The 22,575-nt window shown below is 38.3% G+C and overlaps 1 protein-coding gene and 1 long non-coding RNA gene across 2 annotated transcripts in view; one reads left to right on the top strand and one right to left on the bottom strand.

Moving 5' to 3' along the window:
* The window catches only part of LOC108528748 (uncharacterized), a 9,645-nt gene extending 7,317 nt beyond the window's left edge, over positions 1 to 2,328 (bottom strand). The window contains exon 1 of the long non-coding RNA XR_001885287.1: positions 2,178 to 2,328. This is a non-coding gene — a long non-coding RNA (uncharacterized LOC108528748). The remainder of the gene's footprint in view (positions 1 to 2,177) is intronic.
* A 342-nt stretch (positions 2,329 to 2,670) lies between these two features.
* The window catches only part of ADGRB3 (adhesion G protein-coupled receptor B3), a 779,954-nt gene continuing 760,049 nt past the window's right edge, over positions 2,671 to 22,575 (top strand). Inside the window, 4 exon segments of the mRNA XM_017870735.1 lie at positions 2,671 to 3,403; positions 4,788 to 4,968; positions 6,070 to 6,455; positions 6,457 to 6,839. Of these exon segments, the coding sequence (XP_017726224.1) occupies positions 6,085 to 6,455; positions 6,457 to 6,839 (754 nt within the window). The 5' untranslated portion in view covers positions 2,671 to 3,403; positions 4,788 to 4,968; positions 6,070 to 6,084.

Genomic DNA, 22,575 nt, shown 5'->3' with positions numbered 1-22,575 from the left:
GGACTCGCGAAAAGACCAATGAAAGCAGATAATTATAATTTGAAATGTTGAATTTAATATGTATTAAATCATAAAAGTGGACCAACATCAATAGAAAGGAAAGGACAGAGAGCTGAGGGTGTGTGAACTGCTGCTCTCTTTTGCTGTTGGGTCAACATGTCAGCAATGCTTTCTATATGGAGCATCTTGCAGACATGAAACAAAGTGGTTCCTCCTTGCTTTGCCTTTGGATTGTGCTGTTGTTAGTGTCCAGAGACCAGACTGTCCATATAGGGCTCTTTTCCTGATTCTTGATTATAATCCCCTGAGGAAGTCAGACGAGCCTGGGGTTATGGAGACCGTGTCTTGCTTGGCGTAGTTATCATCCACAAATCATCTGCTATAAATATATCTCAGCAGGATCATCATCAGGCCAGCTCGGTAGCCTGCAATTTATGAAGGTTTTGAGAAACAATGTGAAGGGTGAAGGGCTTTATTAAGGGTGGCTTTCTTTTCTGACCCTGCCCTGACTTCTACTTGAATATAAATGATCCTGGGAGTAAGTGATCCTTTCCATTTAGGATTAAGCCCTTTAAGTTGTCCCTTTCAGCTGTTATTCTTATGCCACTGTGTCACGACTTTAAGAATTTCTAAGAAACATCAAAATCACAGTGTTACAAGATAATATGAGAAATCACTAGGTGCGAAATAGAAGTATAATTGAACCTCCTATTATTTCCTTTTATGTATAAACCATCCAAAGCATTTTTTTCTCCATTTTATTCCACATCTGTCATGGTTTTCTTTTCCTCTGGATAAAGTAACAGAAATGACCAAATTGCCTTGCAAAATCATAATTATGATCTCTAGGGAAGTTGAAATAAAACGTTTTCTCCTTTGTGTTGCTCACTGTTCTTTGTTTTAAAAGAAAATGTGTTTGCTTAAACGGTGTTTCAAAATTTGTTCTGGATATAAACCCTAATTATTTCCTTTTAACATTTCCTTAAATGAATAAAATATTGTAAAGAACCAAAATGACACAAAACCAAAATGCCACCCAGGCTGCTCTCTTGCCGGTGATCTGTTACTGGGAAAATAGTTAAAGCCTGTTGGGGAATTATTAACTGTTTCCCTTACAGAGTGTTTATCCCAGGCACTCGTTTAAGAAGGGAAAGCCTTGAAGAGGGTCACTCTGTTAATATGTATTAAGAAGTAAAGGACCAATTTTAATATATCAAACAACTTCAGTGGATAAAAGACCATCAGCATCTTCCTGTTTTCACTATCAATCTCTTTTAAAATGGTGTTCTTGGCTATCCATAATCGCTCCAGGGGAGAGAAACAAGCGGAGGAAAAAAATGCAAGAGTGAGGGGAACAAATGATGGAAAATTGCTTCATTCAACTTCACCTGCCGCTCGAGAAACTCACCCTTATGAAGATTCCAGCACTTTATATAAATTGCCCATTATGGTTTCCTCCCACCACATCCTTGCACTATTTTAGCACTTGTTTTGCAAACCACCAACTGCGTTTACAAGTAGAGACATAATCAGGAGGCGAATGACCTTTTGTAGCGTGTATCTGAAGCTGGTTTATCAGACACTTGGTCAGCCAACTGTCCAGGAGGCAAAATGACTGATAGATAATAGATAGGCAGATGGATAGATTAAAAGGTGGGGAAACTTATCCCTTTTCCCTTTCTATATAATCTGGTTGTTTCTCTTCACCCCTTTTCTCGTTTCTTCCCACCCGTCCCCAAACCTGTTACTAGGGAAACTTGAAAAAGAATCAGATGCATTAAGACTACAAAACGAAACAAAAGTTTAGACCCCGAAACCACGATTCCATTGCCAAGCAGAAAGCAATGCAAGAGCTCAACCTCGGTCGCCGCACCGCGATCCTGACAAAGCCTGTATGGAGCCAGAACAAATAAGATGTTAATTGCAGCCTCGCAGAGAAAAACTACTATTGTTCCAGCCAGAGACACTCAGCAGCTTGGGAGCTGGGATGTGCCCCCTCCGCTGCGGACTGGATCAATTCTGAATCCCGGTGCTAAAATGACAGCTCTCTGGCTGCGACAGGTCCGCGCTGAAAGACAGAGAAAGACGATCAAGTCCAGCATTCACTTCCCACCCTTCAGAGTCGCCTTCCCATCCTCCGCACCCCCCTGCCTCGCCTCCCAGTGAGTTTCTCTTACAGTTGGTCGCCGCCAGCCCCAGCGGTGGGAACTGAGGATGCAAAAACCTCCCAGACGCAGAAAATACCGCTTTCGGGACGTGCTTGGGTTTGAGTAGCCGTGACGTGCAGGCGCACCGCGGCCCTGGCTGGAGCTCCGTGAAGCCCCCCTCCCTCCAGCCTCTCCCCCCGGCCGCCTCTCCGCTCCCGGAAGTCCTCCTCTACCCACCGCCGGGCTCCCCTCGCCTTCTCTCACACACGCCCGCCCGTCGCACCGTGAGGGCATGTTCCAGCGCCCAGTCGCAATGTCGGCCGCGCCGCGCGAGCGAGTCTCTGGCGGGTCTGGCCTGGCTCGCACCGTCATGTCCTGTGCAGGAGGAGGCGGGCGGTCGAATCGGCGACGCTTGCGGCAACCGGGACGCGCGCGCACACGAGCACGCGGGAGGCCGCTGCGCTGACGCGCTCTCGGGACACGCGCAGCCCCAGCGCGTGCGCCCAAGGGAGAGCGAGCACCGCGCGCCGGCGCGCACACCCGAGACAGAGCTTTACTATCTCGCTCCCTCTCGCGCCTCCCTCCTCGCTGGGCATTCAAACAGCTTTCCGACATCACCAGCCAAGGATTTTTCCCCCCTCTCCTTAGTCGCCGTCCGTCCATCAGTACCTGCAGGGGGGAGGAGGAGGGAGGAAAGCGGAAAGAGGAAAGAGCATAAGCTTGAGCCTTCCGATCCGAGATCCGACCACGAATACTCCCGTAATAAACCCACCGCCCCAACAAATCTGCCATAGCGGCCGCCGCCGCCGCCGGTCACTTCTCGTCTCAGCGCTTTCTTTGCTTCTTGGCTAATCGGTTTGTTGGGGGTAGCTTTTATGGAACAAATCTTCACTCTTAAGCCACTTACATTTTGGGGGGTTCCTTAGAGTCTCCCTTGGGGGGGCTTCTGCTCCCTTTAGCCCCCCCTCGGATTGGAGGTTGGATTCAGTTGGATACGGCGCAAGGTTCTGGGCTCCTGGTGGCTTTTTTTTTTTTTCTCTCTCTCTCTCATCGACCCCCCTTTCGTTCCCACCCCTCACCTTTTGCTTTTCGTATGTATGCATTTTTTAAAATAAATCCTGATTTTGGAAGCTGAACCGGGGAAAATGGGCAACGGTGATTGGGACCGAAGGGGAGTCTCTCCGTCACTGTTGCTGGGACGCGTGCCTGTGCTGGTGTCTTAGAGCAAGAGCCTCCCTGAGCTTTCGGAGTGGAAGGTAAGGAAGGGGGTCCAGGGGTCACCTTTTCTCTGCCGGGGGTCGCCACCGTGGAGCTTTGGGCTTAATGTTTGAGAAGGGAGGAAAATGAAAGGAAAGGCTGTTGCTGGCGGATGGGGAGGCTGTGAGCAAATCCGACTGTCTGCATTTACTTAAACGCCGCAGTTGAAAAGTTAGAGAAGTCTGGTTTTCAAGAGATGTGCTGGGTCAGAAGGAATAAGCAGAGAGACCTAGAAAATCTGGCAGTTTTGTGTGATTGGGGTAATTTTATGGGGGGAAATTTTTAGGTTAAAAGGAAGTTAAGAGAAGGCAGTGGGTCTTCTATTGGGGGGAAAATCTGTGGAGTGATGGCGCCGTCTATGTTCGACTAAACTAAAGTGTCACCCAGAAAATCAGTTGTGAGAATAGCTAAACTCAATGCTGGTTTGCTTCTCAGCAAGAGATAGATAGATAAATAAATAAATAAAACATCCTTGACACCTCCGTGGCCAGCCTTTGCCCCTGCCCCACCTCTTCTTTAAGAGGGAAATACAGCTTTTGAACGGTCCCTGCAGTCCAAAGGGGATGAGGGTAATGATTTATTTTTTATTATTTAGAACAAAACAAGACTCTGTACTCCAGACTGATGAAAAATGAAGAGCATTATACTGAGTGTGCTCTCTTGAGCAGGCATTAAAGTGCTATTTCCTCACTCTTTCTGATCATTGATGAGCACGGCATTGCAGACATGCACTGTCAAATAAATGGAAGCAAAAGTACCAGTTTCATTAGGGAAAGACATACGACCTCTTTTTGAGTTCCTGATTATAAAATGAAATCCCCTTTCATGGATGGAATTCCTAATTTAGACACTTATTGTCACATTGGCTCTCAACGCCTACACTCTATCCTGAAGAACACTGCGCAGACCTGCATTGCCTGCAAAGTGCAACAGCAAAAAAAAAAAAAGGAAAAAAGGAAATTATTTCCAGAATTTCTTACAACTTTCTCTGTTTTTTTTTTGTTTTTTTTTTTTTAACCTTTAAATGCTCATTGGCTTTATTTTCTCATGAAGAAAATGCATTATTCATTGAGCTATTTGCTTGAAACAGAGAACACTGTTTTGATGGTCCCAGCAGTTCTGATGTTATTTTAAACTGCTGCTATATAGAGATTTAGAGTTGGGGCTGTGTTTGCCTATATCAAGACATAGAATTTGAATTATAATCTAGAAAATGCAGATCTGTCTTCAGGGACTTCGGTCACTGGATTTGGTGTGCATGCGTTGGTGTGTGTTATGCAATGGGAAGGAAGAGGGTTTTATCCTTTGGTTCAGAGAAGACCCAGGCAAAGGCATGAAAACTCTTAACTGTCTATATGTCTGTATGTCTGTCTCTGTTTACAGAACAGTGGAAGAGACTGCAGCCTAAAGACTTTTAAAATTAACTTGGCATCACTTTTATCAGCTCAAAGGCTAAACAAACAAACAAACAAACAAAAAGCAGTGTCATTTATTCTAAGAAATAACTTCTTAAAGGTTAAAGCTGACAAATATTCAAGTTATTTTTGGATAACAACTTACAGAGGTAAATATAATCAAGGACTACTTTATTATCCAAAGCCAGGGTTGAAATTAAAAAAAAAAAAAAAAAAAAGAAAAGAAAAGAGGAGCTTTGGAGTTGTTGTTGGAAAGGGAGCAATTCAATAATTGGAATCTGCTAGGAACAAAAATGCTAATGTATTTTATTACCATGTGTAAGCCTTAAATTACAATTGATAATTTTTCAAAAATTGAAAGACTGAAACCAGCTCAATTACTATGGTTTTGGATTTTTTTTTTTCTGACATCACCTTTGGATACAGATACTAATACAGTGATCTACTTTATGTATCCCAAGAGGGCATGTCACATTGAAATGACTGCCTTAAATCCTGGTTCTCAATGGTGATGTTGAACAACAAGTCTCCCCTATGTGTTTATCCATCTATGCCCTTTCTCAAATGATGTTTTAAAAATTAATTAATCCACATGAATGCTCCTGTTTTTGCAAAGGAATTTCTGAGCAGTTCACATGGTGGCCCCTGCAAAGGCAAGTGGGGCATTTGGGAGATGATATTCCATCTGTAATAAATTATCATTTGTGCTTTTAAAATTGTGACCATAATTTATCATCATTACTTTTCACATTTAAGAGAAGAGAAATAATGTGATGACAGCCTGTTCCCAGATTATCAGATTAGATTTTGTATGATGGTGTTTACTGCTGGCAGAGGACAGAGAGAGAGAGAGGTTGTATAGACTATAGACTGATTAATACTGTTTCGACAATTAGCGTTTACATTATGACGTTTTAAAGCTCCATGTTTTCCCTTTTCATTCGATAGAATGATAATGGACGTGGAGGATATCGTGGTAGATAAGTTAGGGCATTCCTGTTAATAATCTATTAAATGTTATTTTTAAATGGAATGTTGCGAATTTGACCACTGTGAATGGCCACATGAGGGCGCTGTTCACACAGCAACAGATAATTTTCCTGTGTTATAAAATAAAATTACCTGTCCTTCTTTTAAAAGGGTTTTTTACTGAAATCTTGAAAACAGCTGGCTGTAATATTGAAAGGAGTTTATTTTCTCAATGCGTGTAGACTCCTACTTGCATTTTACTTTCATTGCCATTTTTACAGGCCAAATGACATAGGATGAAGGCTGTTCGTAACCTGCTGATTTATATATTTTCCACCTATCTCCTGGTTATGTTTGGATTTAATGCTGCCCAAGACTTCTGGTGTTCAACTTTGGTGAAGGGAGTCATTTATGGATCGTATTCTGTAAGTGAAATGTTTCCCAAAAACTTTACAAACTGCACTTGGACGCTGGAAAATCCAGATCCAACCAAATATAGCATTTACCTGAAATTTTCCAAAAAGGACCTTAGCTGCTCTAACTTTTCACTCCTGGCTTATCAGTTTGATCATTTTTCCCATGAAAAAATAAAGGATCTTTTAAGAAAGAATCATTCTATAATGCAACTCTGCAATTCCAAGAATGCTTTCGTTTTCTACAATATGATAAAATTTTATTCAAATACGTCGAGTATTTCCAACTGATTTCCCAGGATTACAGAAAAAAGGGGAAGAAGATCAGAAATCTTTTTTTGAGTTTTTGGTATTGAACAAGGTCAGCCCAAGCCAGTTTGGTTGCCATGTATTATGCACTTGGTTGGAGAGCTGCTTAAAATCAGAAAATGGGAGAACAGAATCATGTGGGATCATGTATACAAAATGCACCTGCCCTCAGCATTTGGGAGAGTGGGGGATCGACGACCAGTCGCTGGTTTTGTTAAATAACTTGGTGTTACCCCTGAATGAGCAGACAGAGGGCTGCCTGACCCAGGAGCTGCAAACCACCCAAGTCTGCAATCTTACCAGGGAGGCCAAGCGACCACCCAAAGAAGGTAAGTGGCCAAAGGAGAGGGGAAGGTGAGCGGGGGAGCACTTTTGGGAGATGGAGTTAAAACGTGCTGTTTCAACACACAGGCCTATTTTTTTTCTCCTTTATTGTCACTTTTGGATTCATTTGATCTGTGCTATTCACTGAAGGTCTCTTGAGCTAGTTTTAGGATTCAGGGTTTTAGAGATAGGGCAGTGAGGGCTGGATAGCTCACCAGCATGCGCTGGAAGTGCGGGTGGAATTTTCAGGAGAAAGATACAGAAACCTAGAGCCAGCTTGCGCTAGAGATTGGTGAGGAGGGAGAGCGGTGCCATTATTCAGGCTGCAGCCCCTTGAGATGACACACACACGCTCCACCTGTGAAATGGATTTATAGACATCTCTCTTCTGCTCCAGCCCAGCAAAACGTCCACTTTACTTCCTCTCTCCTATGCCCACAGAGTCCTTTCCTCTCACTCCCCACCCATTTCCAGGTTTGATTTTGGGGCATCTTGGCTAAAAGGTGGTGCAAACTCATTAGCTTGCCTGTTTGGACCAAATGACTTCCTGACACATGAAGGCAGGGGTATACCTCCCCTTCTCCCCGGTCTGGAATTTTATTTGAGGTGCTTGCGCAAAAATCTCGCACGCTTGCTCTTTCCTGGGTCAGAAGGAAGTCACTAGAAGCGCAAACTCTCCAGGTCTTCTGGCTCTGGAGTCGCCTGAGGACAGGGTGGAGGGGTGAAATGAAAACACATACTGATCCTTTAGGACCCCATCCGCCTCTTGAGAGTGAATTTTTGCCTTTATCTTCTTGGTCCCCGTTTGATGCACAGAAGAGAGGGAACCTCTCAGAGCTAGATGGGGGGAGGGAGGGGGAGGAAGTGCAGCGGAAATGCGGAAGAAAAAGAAAGTACAGGAATGATTTATAGTTTTCACCCAATCCCCAGTGGGGGAGCTACCAGAGGATTTGAGGTTGTGATTATGTGTCATAATGCAAGAAAGCATGACATATTTTGAGAAAATGACTTTTCTTGTTTGGAAGGTTAATGGATGTTGTGTTCCATTCCTTTAAGGACACTGCTGATACATATTAGTTCTTGCTTCCCAATCCAGCAACCAGAGAGTGTATTGATTTGTTATGCAGGAAATGTTTTCTGATCACCACAAAGATCCCAGTCTGTGGAAAGGGACAGCCAAACTCCAGTCTCCAAGCTCCAGTCCCTCTTTCCTTTTCCTCAACCAACAGACGTTGTCTTTGTGGCCAATATAAAATTGACACGTTGTTGGAGAATTTTCTTTAAGGGTAGCCAAGGCTTTGTAAGGGGGAGTGGAGGAATGGAGAACCTAAATAGCCTAATGCTATTTCTCTGTTGGCTGCAATTTAAGGGATGGGAATTATGGAAGAGCGATGGTAGGAGAGGAAAAGACCTGTTAGAAAATGAAAGCAGACTAATGGCAGTGAGAGAGGGGTGAAAACCTTAAAGACTTCTGCAGGTCACTGTTTCACTATCAGCGGTGACTGAAGAAAACAAAGTGGTTTTAAATTGCAGGAGTTATTTTCTGTAGTAAAAAATCCCAGAGAAGCACTTGCAACTGCAGGGATGGTATTTAACACCATTTAAAACTAATTAGTGTCCCCTAGAATAAGAAGCTACAGTACACTCAAAAAATGTGATGTTACAACCTGGCTAATAAACAATTAACATAAGAAGCTGGTTTTTGTTTGTTTTATTGTTATTTTAATAAAATTTAGAAAATCTGTTTCTTCAATGGTTAAATTTCTATCATAAAATTGAGTACTGATGACAGTGGAAAGTGAATTCAGTGTCACAACTTTTATATGAAAGGTAGTAAGTGACAAAAACAAAGTTTTAGTGTGCACAATAAGCATGATTTTCAAAGATTTTGTTGATCATGATCCTGAGATGTGGGTTAAGATAATGCTGGGATTTACAGAAGCTACACTAGATAGGCATTTGTTTTGTAAATGAAGACAAATAAGAGTGATTTTAGATCATGGGAGACAAATTGTATATTGTTGTTAATTCACTGGCAAAATGAAAAAGAAATACGTTCACTGACAAATATACTTACATTTAAAGTGCAGTATGATGTTAACAGAGTTGAACTAGAAAAAGTTTGTCTCATAGGGGAGCAACATAGACTATGTCAGTAGAAGTGCATAGTCTATTCTGTACATTGTGAATTTGTGTTCTTTGTTTAGGTATTCTGAGGTCAGAAAGGTAAGGATAAGGAATTACTGATGACACAATTGTAGCTGATACATTTGTTAAGTAATTCTTACAAAATACATGTACCACTCTTTACCCCAGTTAAATAATCTCTCTTTGGCTAGGCTACATTGTAGGAAAGGAATGTGAAAATCTATTGACCTTTGATTTAATCAAATTTAAGCAAAGTACATTTTGTCTTCAATATTTGATATTAATGATATATAAAATACTAATAAATAATTATTTAATACCATTTCAAGTAAACTACCATATAATGACATAGAGCTTGAGGTTAATCATTACATATAGTTGTGCTACTCATATCTCATTTTATTCCAGAGTGTCATTTTATATGATAGCATGTAATTCTAGCTTTTAAAATTAGGTTTTAAAAATTCAACTTATATTTTATATTACTTGGTGTTTTCCATTTCCTATTTTAAAAGGTTGTCTTTTAAGTTACCCGAGGAATAAATACAAGATTACTCTCCTTTGACTCCCATTTTATTCACTAATACTGACTCAGAAGGCCTGCCTGGAATAGAAATATCTTCAACATGTATTACACCATAGAAGTGGCACAAATTCAAAGAGTCTTCACACTTAGTACATGTGATTCCAGATTGTTTTGTGTAATACTGATGGTGATGGCAAAGACATACCAAATGTTGTATATTGTGAGTGTGTCCACTGGTATTATGAACTCATATTTGGTATTTAGTATTGAAGAAACAATAGACTGTCAGGAGTGGGATGCCTACTTTGAGACAGGATTTATGCTAGAACCTTCTTTAATAATATATTCATGTGCTGAAAAATTTAATAACCAGAAAACAACAGCAAGAAACTATTACTGTTTTTAGTGACACTAACAATTACAAATGTGATCTTGAATAATCATACAAAGTAAATTATTTGACTAATGCTTCATTAAAGTATTACATTTGAGTACATTTTAAAAATTTCTTATTTAAGATCATATTTGACATATTTGGGGGGTATCATGTCATTATAGAAACTTAGTTATTTCTCTAATTTTTATATGAAATTGTGAATTATTAAGTTGACAAAATGAAGACTTTTTTTCCCAAATAAAATGTCTTATTCCATACAGCTTTTAAAACCTCTTAACATATAAGGGCTATAACTTAAAAAAAAAAAAAAATTCAAATGACATTGTGGTTTACCAGATTTTAGGTACAAGTCTGGAGAAAGACTGATATTTGTTAACAAAGTCATCTTTAATTGTCCTGAGGTCTTTACTATGGTTTATAGGACTCTTTTGCTGAAGATAATTCTGGACTGTATAGCTGAGATATAAAATGTGGAATAAAAATATCTTATTTCTTGCCACTTCATTTACAATAAATGATTAAAACAATTTTGGCAGAAAAATTCCACACCAGGATATTAAATCACGTAATAAGCCTTAATGGAATCTTTGTTTCTTACTGGCATCAATGGCGCTACTTATGTGAAAGGAAATTGGGATCTCTGTATAGATTCCAGGAAATCTGAACACACACACTCATTTGTCTTTCTACTCTGCCTTTGCTAATCCTTGATATTCTACTCCCCAAGGGAAGTCTCACCATAGGCCTGTGTAGACTTTAGCTCATGCCTGCGTGTGTATGTGTTGGTATTTTTAGGCACATATTTGCAGTCTAAAGTGATTTGAGTCTATGTCAGTTTAATTGTCCCCATTTCTTTTTACCTTTGTTCTGTTTGCCCTCAGATAACTTTAGGAGTCATCATTCACCTTTCTCTTTACACTCTTTTCATCTTCCTTTTTTGTCTTGTATATCACTGCCAGGATGCCATACTCTTTATCAGAATGCAGAAAGATTTACTAAATTTGTTGTTCCTTGAAGAAACAGAGTGACAGTTTGCCGTTTGCCTGTGCTAGATCCTACAGACTTTTGCACATACTATACTTCTTTTCTAGCATTCGTCATATTGCAGTGTGATTTTGCATTAATATTTTCATCTCGACTGGACACAGTGACTTGCGCCTGTAATCCCAACACTTTGGGAGGCTGAAGCGGGTGGATCACAAGGTCAGGAGTTCAAGACCAGCCAGGCCAATATGGTGAAACCCTGTCTCTACTAAAAATACAAAAATTAGCTGGGTGTGGTGGTGGGAGCCTGTAATCCCAGCTACTCAGGGGGCTGAGGCAGAGAATTGCTTGAACCCTGGAGACAGAGGTTGCAGTGAGCCGAGATGGCACCACTGCACTCTAGCCTGGGTGACAGAGCAAGACTCTACCTAAGGAAAAGAAAAGAAAAAAAAAAAAATTCCTGAGGCTTTCAATTATCCAGCACACTCTGAACGGGGTTTTAGTAAATATTGGTTGAAATGAATGTGAAATAAATGAAACAAAAATATCTCAATAGGAAAGACAGCAATAAATAGGTTACAATAAAAAGAATAGAAATACATGACTTTGGGAAAGCATCCACCTTTTACTTACAGCTTTATTAGCAGAAGATTGCTACTATTTTTATAATTTCCAATTTTATTAATGCATTATTGATATCAGTTCCTGATCTCCAAGGTGTTATTTTAAAAGTTTTAAAAGAACAAGAACGACTTACTAACAAACATTCTTAATTATTTGTATGTTTATTTTAAAATGTCAATGATAAATAGAACTTGCTATGTATGCCCATCTAGAAAAAAAGTGGTAAGAAAATTTGCCAATTTCTATCTCTTTATTTGACTTCATTTCTCTCTCTGTTTCTCTTTTCTGGCCCTAGCATTACTTGTACAGTAATGACATTTTGCAAATCCTCTCCTCCACACTTTGAAGATAAACATAAGCTGTCTTTCCAAGAAATAGGAAAAGACTATTTACACATCAGTTTCAATGTTAACTGTTATTCACTTTTGATTATGATCTATGTTAATGATGGAATATTAGTAAAATTTGTAGGCCTGGTCAAGTATAACAAAATGCCACAGTTATTCCGTTTGCCATCTTAGAATTTCGCCAACTAAGGAGTAGCTTGTATATGTAGCATTTAATGAAAGAAAACTCCATTACATGGTAGCATATTTTTTGTAGACAATAGATTTAAAATATTAAGAGGGGTGTGAACACAAGTGCATTTTCATGTATGCCATGCATGCACACATGTGCCAGCATATGTGTTCCAGAGGATTTTTACTACAGCTGTAGATAAATACTTCAAGTTCATTTTCTACCAAAATCAAGATAGGAATTTTACTTCTCTTAAAATCCAGCTTTTTGCATGTTTTCTTTTACTTACTTTCCTAATAGAAGCAATTTTATTGTTAAGCTGATTTTTTTCCATGTATCTAATTTATAAATCATAGTTTTTTCTTTAGGCTAAGTCTGATATCGATTACCTATAAAAGCAATCTGGCACTTGGAAAATAAATCATTGTTTCTTTAAAAATAAGATTAACAAAATTTTTTTTTTCTAAATTGTATGTTTTGGGTTTTAAGATCATGAATCAAAGAGAGCTGAGTTTTAATTTGCTGTTCCTTATAATGACTATTACTCTATATTATCACTTTCTTATTTTCAGAGTAGGCTAGTAATGCTTATTTCTCAGGGTATAGGAGGATAGGAAATGACATCATATATAAAAAATTAATAAAATTAATTACTTGGAATATTTCAGTTCCTGTCAGTGCCTGTGGAAATTTCTTCCCAATTCAATTAACTAATAAGAAATCAGAGATATTACTTTTTTCTAGATGTGTCACTTCCTTGAAATGAGAAGCATGATTTGGTATAAGAAAAACTTTGGTCCCAAAAATGACTCAGCCACTTAGTAGCACTTTTGACAAGTGACTGAGCTTGACTAACTAATAAACTGAGAATAATACCTATTGTAATGGAGTGTCATACTAAATGAGACTGCGTGTATGCTCAAGTTATGTTAGGCCCTCGATAAATGTCAGTGATCTTTTCTTTTTTCTTTTTTCTTTTTTGAGACGGCGTTGCCCTATTGTTGCCTAAACTGGAGTGTCATGGTGCGATCTAGGCCACTGCAACCTCCGCCTCCAGGGTTCAAGCAATTCTCCTGCCTCAGCCTCCTAAGTAGCTGGGATTATAGGTGTGCACCACCACGCCTGGCTAATTTTTTGAATTTTTAGTAGAAATGGGGTTTCACTATGTTAGCCAGGCTGGTCTCAAACTCCTGACCTCAGGTGATCCACCTGCCTCAGCATCTCAAAGTGCTAGGATTACATGCAGGAGCCACCGTGGCGGCCCACTGCCCTTTTCTTTTCCCTCAAACTCCCTTCTTCAACTTCTGGTAGATCTAAACAATTCCTGATTAAAACTCACATTTTATTTCAGACATATCTATATTCTTATGCAATTTTCTCATAAAATATTAGAAATTGTTTATCATTTGTATAAAATAAAATTACCCAGACATGATGACCTGTGTCCAGGATGGAAAAAGTTAACATTCAAAATGGTAGACTTCCGGGCAGGCATAGTAGCTCACGCCTGTAATCCCAGCACTTTGGGAGGCCGAGGCGGTGGATCACCTGAAGTCAGGAGTTCTGGACCTGGCCAACATGATGAAACCCCATCTCTACTAAAAATACAAAAATTAGCCCGGTGAGGTGGTGCATGCCTGTAATTCCAGCTTCTCAGGAGGCTGAGGCAGGAGAATTGCTTGAACCCAGGAGGAGGAGGTTGCAGTGAGCAGAGATCAGGCCACTGCACTCCAGCCTGGGCGACAAGAGCAAAACTTTGTCAAAAACAAACAAAACAAAAAATAAGACTTCTAAGTTTTGGCGAGTTGATAAAAATAAATACAAATGATAACACTGAATTTTCATAGTACTTCATATGTTTTTATTTGTTGTTTTGTCTGTTTTTTACCTTTAATAAAACTTGCATATACAGGACTGGAGTACATTTTATTTTTTGTTTTGTTTTTGGGTAGGGAGAATGGCAAGGAAGAGAAGAAGTAACTTGAGTAACTATGTGATGCCACATAGCAGTTATATGGGTCTGCAAAGTTTTGAGGACCATTTGAAACTTTTAATTGTGTAAGAGTGTGTGTGCATGTGTTGTGGAGAGGAGGGGGTGATAATATTGGTTTAAAAACATCTTTTCTCTGGTATTTTTGTTATTATGCAAACATTTGTTGATTGATTGATTAGGAATCTACTGAGTACTTGATGTTTTGTGCATGGAATTCTTAATGAGTATAATCCTGGGGACCAGAAAAGGGAATTTGGGTTGGAAACTTTAAGAAGGATTTCCATATTTCATGTGTGTATGGTTAAAAATATGAATGAACAAAGCAAAATTGAAACAAAAGAATGCTGTTCATAATGAAGTTGTTGAGTGTAGAAGGTGTAGTAGCTCTCTAGAATGAGACCTACATATGTTAAGCATGGATTTCTTATAACCTATTATCGTAATCGAAAAAAATTTTCACTGAGATATTTTTCATTATGTTTGAAACTGCTTATAATGTTTCTTTGTGAAGTAGAATTTTATTTAAGTATTCGATTTACACTTGAAACAGTTATAATTATTCTATATATTTTCATTATACGATATAATTATATGGTATTTAATGTGTCTAGTACCCAACACTTTACATTTTATTTTGTACATTAATATACATTGATATAAAATATTATCTTCAAATCAGTGCAGTTTTGGAAACTGTATGTTTCTTTTTTTTTGGCTATAAACCATAGATAATTGATAATCAATAATGATTTAGAGTGCCATTTAATTATTTGAACTTGACTATGAATTTAGAGCATTTAACCAAGGATCATAAAGCCATAGAGATATTGAAGAAAAGGTAACATCTCAATACCTTTGTGTTGATGACGGCATGACTAATCATACATCACCTAGATAAAGACAGTGGTCTGTGCATCATCCTGGGCCTGGAAAGCTGTCCTTTGAATATCATTGCTGATAGGCAGCAAAGCTATTTAAGTTAAATGATTTCTGACTATTTTAATCTTTGCTGGATTCTGCAAAATGCGGTTTATGTTTTGAGATCTATTTTGAAAAGAAATTATCTCGAAATGCTAGTCCATATTTAACCACTTGGAAAATAGGATGACTTTGCTGGAATTTCATTCAGTGAATTGCGAAAAGTTATTAGAGACCAATGATCCCGAATATCCCCCCACAATGCTTATATAATTAGATATTGAAAAAAACAAAACCCCCAAAAAGGTTAGCATTAATTTGAGAATTCTGATATTTTCATAAGGTAAAATTTAAAACTATCATCTATGAGACTCTATGAAATGCCACAGGCTCTACATTCAATTATCTTTCCGCTATCCTCCAGGAATTTTGTCTGCTTGCAGTGAGTGACCTAGCTACATGGCTGTAAAAGTTTAATAAAGTATTTCTAGTGTGCATGGAAAGTTCAATAAGTAACAAATGTACTAAATACATGAACATGTAGCTGATTAACTGAAAATTAATTGAATGAATAGGAATCTTTTCTGAAATCTAAAATGTTTGCGGATGTGCATTTTTCCTGTAACCAATCCCTGTCACACAATGATGATGTCTGGGGCATTTTATAAAATATGAAGGTAAAATGGTTACTGTTTAGTTTGTGTTTCTATTATGTAAAATGAAATAATTTACCTGCCAACTTAATCCTGGATAAATATTTTCTCAAATTATTTCTACTAAAAAACAAGTTTATTTGGGGAGTGAGAGTTTTTTTTTTTTTTTTTTTTTTTTTTTTTTTTCAAAAGAGAACAAATATGGGCATGAGAAAGACATTAGAACGCTGATGGATCCAGATCGCAATATCTAGGATGTAGCAAATGTACTCAGACATTAATGCTTAAAAAGCATTAAGAAAATTGTGGAGTCAATCATGGAAGGTTATCTAGGTAACATTACTTTTTAACAACAGATATGTTAAGGTAATAGAAATGTCACAGAAACATCTGCTTTCCTGGGTGGCTCATACTAGATGAGTAGTATACAACATTCATCTCATGACATTTCTCCTGGTGTTCCTCCTTTTTAAGGCAATTTTAAAATTTTGATTAATTTTTTAAAAAAATTTCTTTATATACTTAAACACTAATAATTTGTTCTCCAATAAGATGCATTTTTAAAGAGAATCTTTACATATCACCCTTCAGAAAATAAAGAACTAAACATTTAAATAAAGACTTCAGCCGGGCGCGGTGGCTCAAGCCTGTAATCCCAGCACTTTGGGAGGCCGAGACGGGCGGATCACAAGGTCAGGAGATCGAGACCATCCTGGCTAACCCGGTGAAACCCCGTCTCTACTAAAAAATACAAAAAACTAGCCGGGCGACGTAGCGGGCGCCTGTAGTCCCAGCTACTCGGGAGGGTGAGGCAGGAGAATGGCGTAAACCCGGGAGACGGAGCTTGCAGTGAGCTGAGATCCGGCCACTGCACTCCAGCCTGGGCGACAGAGCGAGACTCCGTCTCAACAAAACAAACAAACAAACAAACAAACAAACAAACAAACAAAAAGACTTCATAAATACAAAGAATATAACAACACCTATCATTCAGGAAATGCTTTCTAGTTTGCAAAGCTCTATTGCACGTATTGTTCTAAATGGGCAAAAACTGTATCAGGTACATATTATTTGCCCCATTGGCCTGTGTCAATTATGCAGAATACTCTAAAAATCATGGTCTTTCTTTTCAAATAATTTTACTACAAATTAGATCAAATGAAAAGCTAAAGAATTTCAGAGCTATAGATTTTCTTACTCCCTCTAGGTCTGGAGTACTTTTGAAACTGAATCACAAATATTCAGACTTATAAAGATATTTCAACACTATTTAGTCCAAATCTTACCTGATTAATGGAATCCTAATCTGCAAATATATAACGGGACAATCATTTCAGCTGAGCATAACTCTTTTTGGAATATACATTCAACAGCATCTCTATAAGATAAAAGATGAACAGTCATTTAGGGCTATTTGATAAATCTAATCATTAAAATTACCTGATATTTATTCAGGACAGTAATTGGAGTATACCTTGACGTACTACTTAATGTAGACTAGTGTCTACAAATTAAAGCTTTCATTCATTAGATTTTTTGTTCTATTTTGTATACATAATTTAAACAAATATGAGGTAGGTCTCAAAAAACGACTGATTTTCAGTCTAAGATTATTAAATTTAAAGAGCATGTATTTCAAGTTCAGAGTCTGTATAGATTTACTAAGATGATCTATCTTGGATTTTTACTTTGTTATTGTCTGGGGAAATCTATGTTTTGGAGAAATAATGTCGTGCATTCTTGGTTAACTTGTGATACCTTGAGAAATAGCATTGAAGGTGAGAAATGAGCAAAGTCAGGGTGTCTCTTTTTCTGGGCCTCTCCCCTTGCATTGCTGTGGGTTGGCTGCATGCCTCTGTCCTCTGTTGAAGGTTATAGCTTCTGTCAGGTGACCTCCCTCTTTGATGCTCAGGTGACCAGGAGCCTTACTCCTTGAAGCCTGTGGGTAGTAATGGCTCCCCACTGTTTCTAGCCCTGGGCACCGAACTACCTTTCCTTGCTTAGTCCAAGCACTATTCATGCTGTTGTACTTGCTTCTCAAAATACCTTGAGAACCATGGGTTTCTTACTGGGACCCTGACTAACACCGGGGTGTATAGTTGAGTTAGTGAGGTGATTTTGGAGTATATATAAAATAAATCAGAAATCAGTGTTTTATATTGTGGTCCTTACATTTAATGAACTAAAGGTCCTATGTAATAATTATCCCTTTCGCAGATGGGTGCACAGAGTAGCCCAAGTGTACAGAGAAATAAATAACAATGAAGTAATGAAAATTAAAATATCAATATGTGTTTGTCTTAATAACTCTTCTTTGAGTTTAGGCCCTCTATGTATTTTTCTGTATTTATCTGTTGGTTTTTTTTATTGCATCAACATTTTTTTTTTTTTTTGAAAGGGAGTCTTGCTCTGTCGCCCAGCCTGGAGTGCAGTGGCCGGATCTCCGCTCACTGCAAGCTCCGCCTCCCGGGTTCACGCCATTCTCCTGCCTCAGCCTCCCGAGTAGCTGGGACTACAGGCGCCCGCCACCTCGCCCGGCTAGTTTTTTTGTATTTTTTAGTAGAGACGGGGTTTCACCGGGTTAGCCAGGATGGTCTCGATCTCCTGACCTCGTGATCCGCCCGTCTCGGCCTCCTAAAGTGCTGGGATTACAGGCTTGAGCCACCGCGCCCGGCCAAAATCTTTAAAAATTATATAATACACATACATTCATATACATCACACATAATATTTATTTTCAGTATTGATGTGACAATGGAACATTTGCGCTGCCCTAGATGTTCAAAGAAATTTGTGTGAGCTGACAAAAACAAATTACTTCAAGGCTCCCATATAAAACATAAAAATTCCTGACAGTTTAAGAATTTAATTTTATATCATTTAAAAAATGAAAGATATAAAAATAGAATTTTCGTTGCTGTTCAAGTTTCATTTTGCCTGTTGATCTTGCTGTCACAAAACAAAACAAAACAAAACACATACACAAAATGTATTTTGTGTATCTTCTTTGTTTTATTCCAAAACGAATCAAGGCAACTAAGTTTTCCTTTATAATTTCATAAGGCAAATTACAGCTTTTACTTTTCCTTTTGTTTGTCCATTTGTTGCTTTTCACATCAAGAAAGGAGCCTGAGAGGAAAAGAAGTAACTGAAAAAAATTAAAAGGCTGACTTTTCTTCTAGACTTCTATTGAAACAGCTTTATGATTTTTTTGAATAGGCAATGCAAAACAATCATTTTATGTCTGTTGAATGTTTCTGGAAATACTTCTTATGTTTACTACTTATAATAATTATAAGTAAAAAAGAGGGCAACTTGGGAAAACAAAAATCTTTTACTTTATATAATCTTTCCACATAAATCTGGCAAACTTTCAAAGAGCTGCCTCTGCACTGTAGACGGAGAAATTTCAGTTTATTTTGGCTTCCAAGAGAGGTCAGCTTCCTTTACAGATATGTCAGCCTGTGGTCAGTTCTCTTTGGCTGGCCTTGGTTTTTGTAACTTAAAGGGCAAACTGTATGTTTTTTAAGTGGTGCTTGAGAAATTAGCCAATTGCATTGGCCATTTTATTTTTCACAGGCTTTGCTTTCAAATACGATGAAGCAAATAGCCATGGAGCAGCATCATTTCGCTTCCAAGAAAGAGAACATTTTAATACTTTAGCTTGTAGTATATTAAAATCTACGCTTTTAAAACATATGACTTCTTTCTGTTTAGTGGTTTCCCTGGAATTTTCTGATGATCATACTTTGGTGTTCAATTGGTAATAAAGGGTCATAAATGAATTCTAGGTATAATAAATATTACATGTGCTTGCCTCTGGCCTCTGCGTTCTGAGACCACAGAAACCACAAATATGGAGCAGTGGGAGTTTAGGAGAACAGAAGTTGAGCCACTAAATAAAGAACTGATTTAGGCAAAAGAAATGAGTAAATGGTAGGATGTGAATTAATACAACATTTTCTCCCCTTAGCAGTGGAACCTTTTTTTCTAAATGGAAGCCAATATATAAGAGCCTTTTAAAAACAGAGCTGCTTTGGATGAAGTGGACAGAAAGCCTAAAGCCATGCCTAATCAGTCTCTCCTTTCTTCCTGTATTGGTAGGAGAGGAACTCTTTGAAAAACCACTGCAGAACTATAAATCAGTGTCCCCATATGAAGCTGCATACAAAAAATTCATGTTTTAAACTTTCTTCCATTGAAAACTAATAGTTTCAGTTTTATGATCACCAAGTATGTATAAGGACTGTTTGTTTGTTCTTATTGTGTTTTGCTTAGAACAAAATTCATAATTTGTCTAGGATCCTATGGCCTGCATATCTATCTGTGCTTAATTTGTTTCCATACTCTGCTCTTCCCCACACAGCCCGATAATTGAGTTTGCCTGAGTCTAACTCCCACCTCTTATGCAAGTCTTCAGCTTTCTCTATGGTGCTTCTCAGGTGTCTTCAATGCCTGCTGGGTAGTGTCCCATAAGCATTCTCTGTCACTTCTCCACCATGCCTCAAACTGTCTGGTAGGCATTTGCAATCTCCTGCCAGGACTCAGAGTCTCTGCTCTTGCTTAGCACAGACCTTAGTGCCATGCAGCCAAGCTGTGTTTAAGCCAGCAGTGAGACTCCCGCTTTCCCACTGTGTTACACTTGTGAAATAACAGATCTGCTTATGACCTGCCTCTTGCTCCTGGAACATAAACACGTTCTTCAGACTCTGTCTGCAGCCAGTTTGTCCTGAGGCCCCCTGTTGGACATCAGGACAGGCACCACATTTCTCCATCTTTCTGGTCATCTGAACTCCAGACCTCTTCCACCCTGGGCTCCCAAACAAAAACCCTCCTGCAAATTAGCTTACTCCAATCATATCTTTTTCTCAAATAGTAGTTTACTTAGATAAATACGAATATTTATTTAGAATCCTTTAAAATTTTTAAGTACAATTGATAAATATTCAGAAGCCTTAATTTTAAATCTTTATAAATGTAATACATTTGGATGGTATTCATTCTGCCTGTCCTTTATTGTTTTGATAATCCTCAAATATTTCAGTTTCAAACTCAAGTTTCTTGGAATAAGCTGAAGTTATTAGAGCAATAATAATTATGTTTAATTCTTTTCATTGTTTACACATAATGAATATCCTTAACTGAAGACATGTTAATAAAATAACAACAAAAAGCTTATTAGCATTAACATTACTTAGATGTCAGTAGATAATCGAGGTGTCATGAATATTTTTCACCAAATTGTTCCAGACGCCTACCATTCTGGGTTTATGTAGGAATTGTGTTACTGGCCTACTAATGGTTGTATGGGGTTATATGATTGACTCTGGCTAATGAGTTGTGAGCAAAAGTGAGATTGCTCACTTCTGATCTGAGTCATTTTATTGCTGGAGGAAGACTATGAAAGTGTCTTTGTTTCTAGCATGGATACCTGTACCTAAAGAGAAGGGACTCCTCTCTCAGCTCAGTTCTTAAGTGACTAAAATGAGAAGAGCCTCTACTCTAAGCCTTTGCCTGTCTATAATGACTGTGAGGCATGAGCAAGGAATAACTTCCTTTTTCGAGACGCTGAGAAGTTGAGGGTTGGTGTTGTCGCTGCAACCTAACCTATCCTATTCTGACGTATCTATAATGTCCGGTTGAGGTGGATTGGGGAGCAGTTGTGATGTGGTAAAAAGTGATTAGTTACATTGGTGATGTGTTCTGTAATCCAGATGTAATAAGGTGATGGGCATGTCAGTAAATGATATTTTGGGGGAAGAATGTATGCACATATTCCACACTGTACTCTGAGGTAGCTGCATATATTGCTAGCAAGGCACTCCAGAATCCATTTTAGGTATGATTTATCAAAATAATCTTGTTTTAGCCTACTTAAAATTAATAAATACTAAAATAAGTACAGCAATACTGTATTTTTATAGGAGACTATTCTTTCATCATTTAAAGATACTCGAGTTTTTCTTTATTTTAAACCTACATTAGAGAGAAGGTTCTGTGGTCCTTTGCTGAACCATGATTGCTACAGAACTAAGAGAAAAACATTTATTCTAGCATGGTGGTTTTGCTGAAAGGAAAGAACTTGTCCTGCTCTCTTTTTGTCCTTCCTTTCCTTCCTGCCTATCTTCCTTCCTTTTCTCTTGTATTCTTTCATCTTTTCTCTCTTCTATTTCGCTCACAGCCCCTCCCTCCCTCTCTCCCTCTCATCCTCTTTTGTTCCTTTATTCCTTTTTTTGATACGTAGACTATAATTTATAATATTGGTCTATAGGTTAGACATTGGAATAATTTGCATGGAATCTGTTATTAATATACATGTAGGTGTTTGGTAAACAAATATTTCTACAGTAGGTCATGAGGAACTTGTAATCACTTAGTAAGCACTGCTTCATTAATCTTAACAATTTTCTTGTGAGGTTAATTGTGTAGCAATAATTAACCTTCCCTTTGAGTAGGTGGGCTTTTGTCACATTGAGAAGTATTCTTATCTCCCCTGAGAGGCGGGAGAGGAAAAGTAGGCTGTTGTAAACTTTAAATAAGACTCTGTGAGTTACTTAGTGGGGAGGAAATAATTCTTCCGAATGTGAGTGGTATGCTGGCAAGCTTTGTTCTGCGGGGCTATGCCTTCCATTTAATTTCCTGGCTTTCTTATTCTCATGAAGTTTGGATTATGATATGCTCATTAATTATAAAAGAGGCTTCAGTAGTCAAAGAATAGTACACATAGGCCATTGAGCAACTAAGAAATTAAATAAACACTTTTCTGCTTTTTTTTTTCTTCTTATGTATTGAGAAGGAAATCCAGGGATGGAATGAATTGTCAGTTTCGTTCCCACATTTGTATATCTGATCTGTCACACACACACCCACATATACACTTACATGTGAATATATGACATTAAATGCTCACAAGCAGTGTATGCATATATAATTTGAAAAGATAATCATTTTTCAGTAGTTTGAGAATATATTCCCTGTT

Source organism: Rhinopithecus bieti, unplaced genomic scaffold (assembly GCF_001698545.2).
Source record: "Rhinopithecus bieti isolate Rb0 unplaced genomic scaffold, ASM169854v2 scaffold_5569, whole genome shotgun sequence".
Classification (NCBI taxonomy): Eukaryota; Metazoa; Chordata; class Mammalia; order Primates; family Cercopithecidae; genus Rhinopithecus; species Rhinopithecus bieti.
Note: the sequence above shows the minus strand (reverse complement) of the source record. Positions and strands in the feature narration are given on the sequence as shown.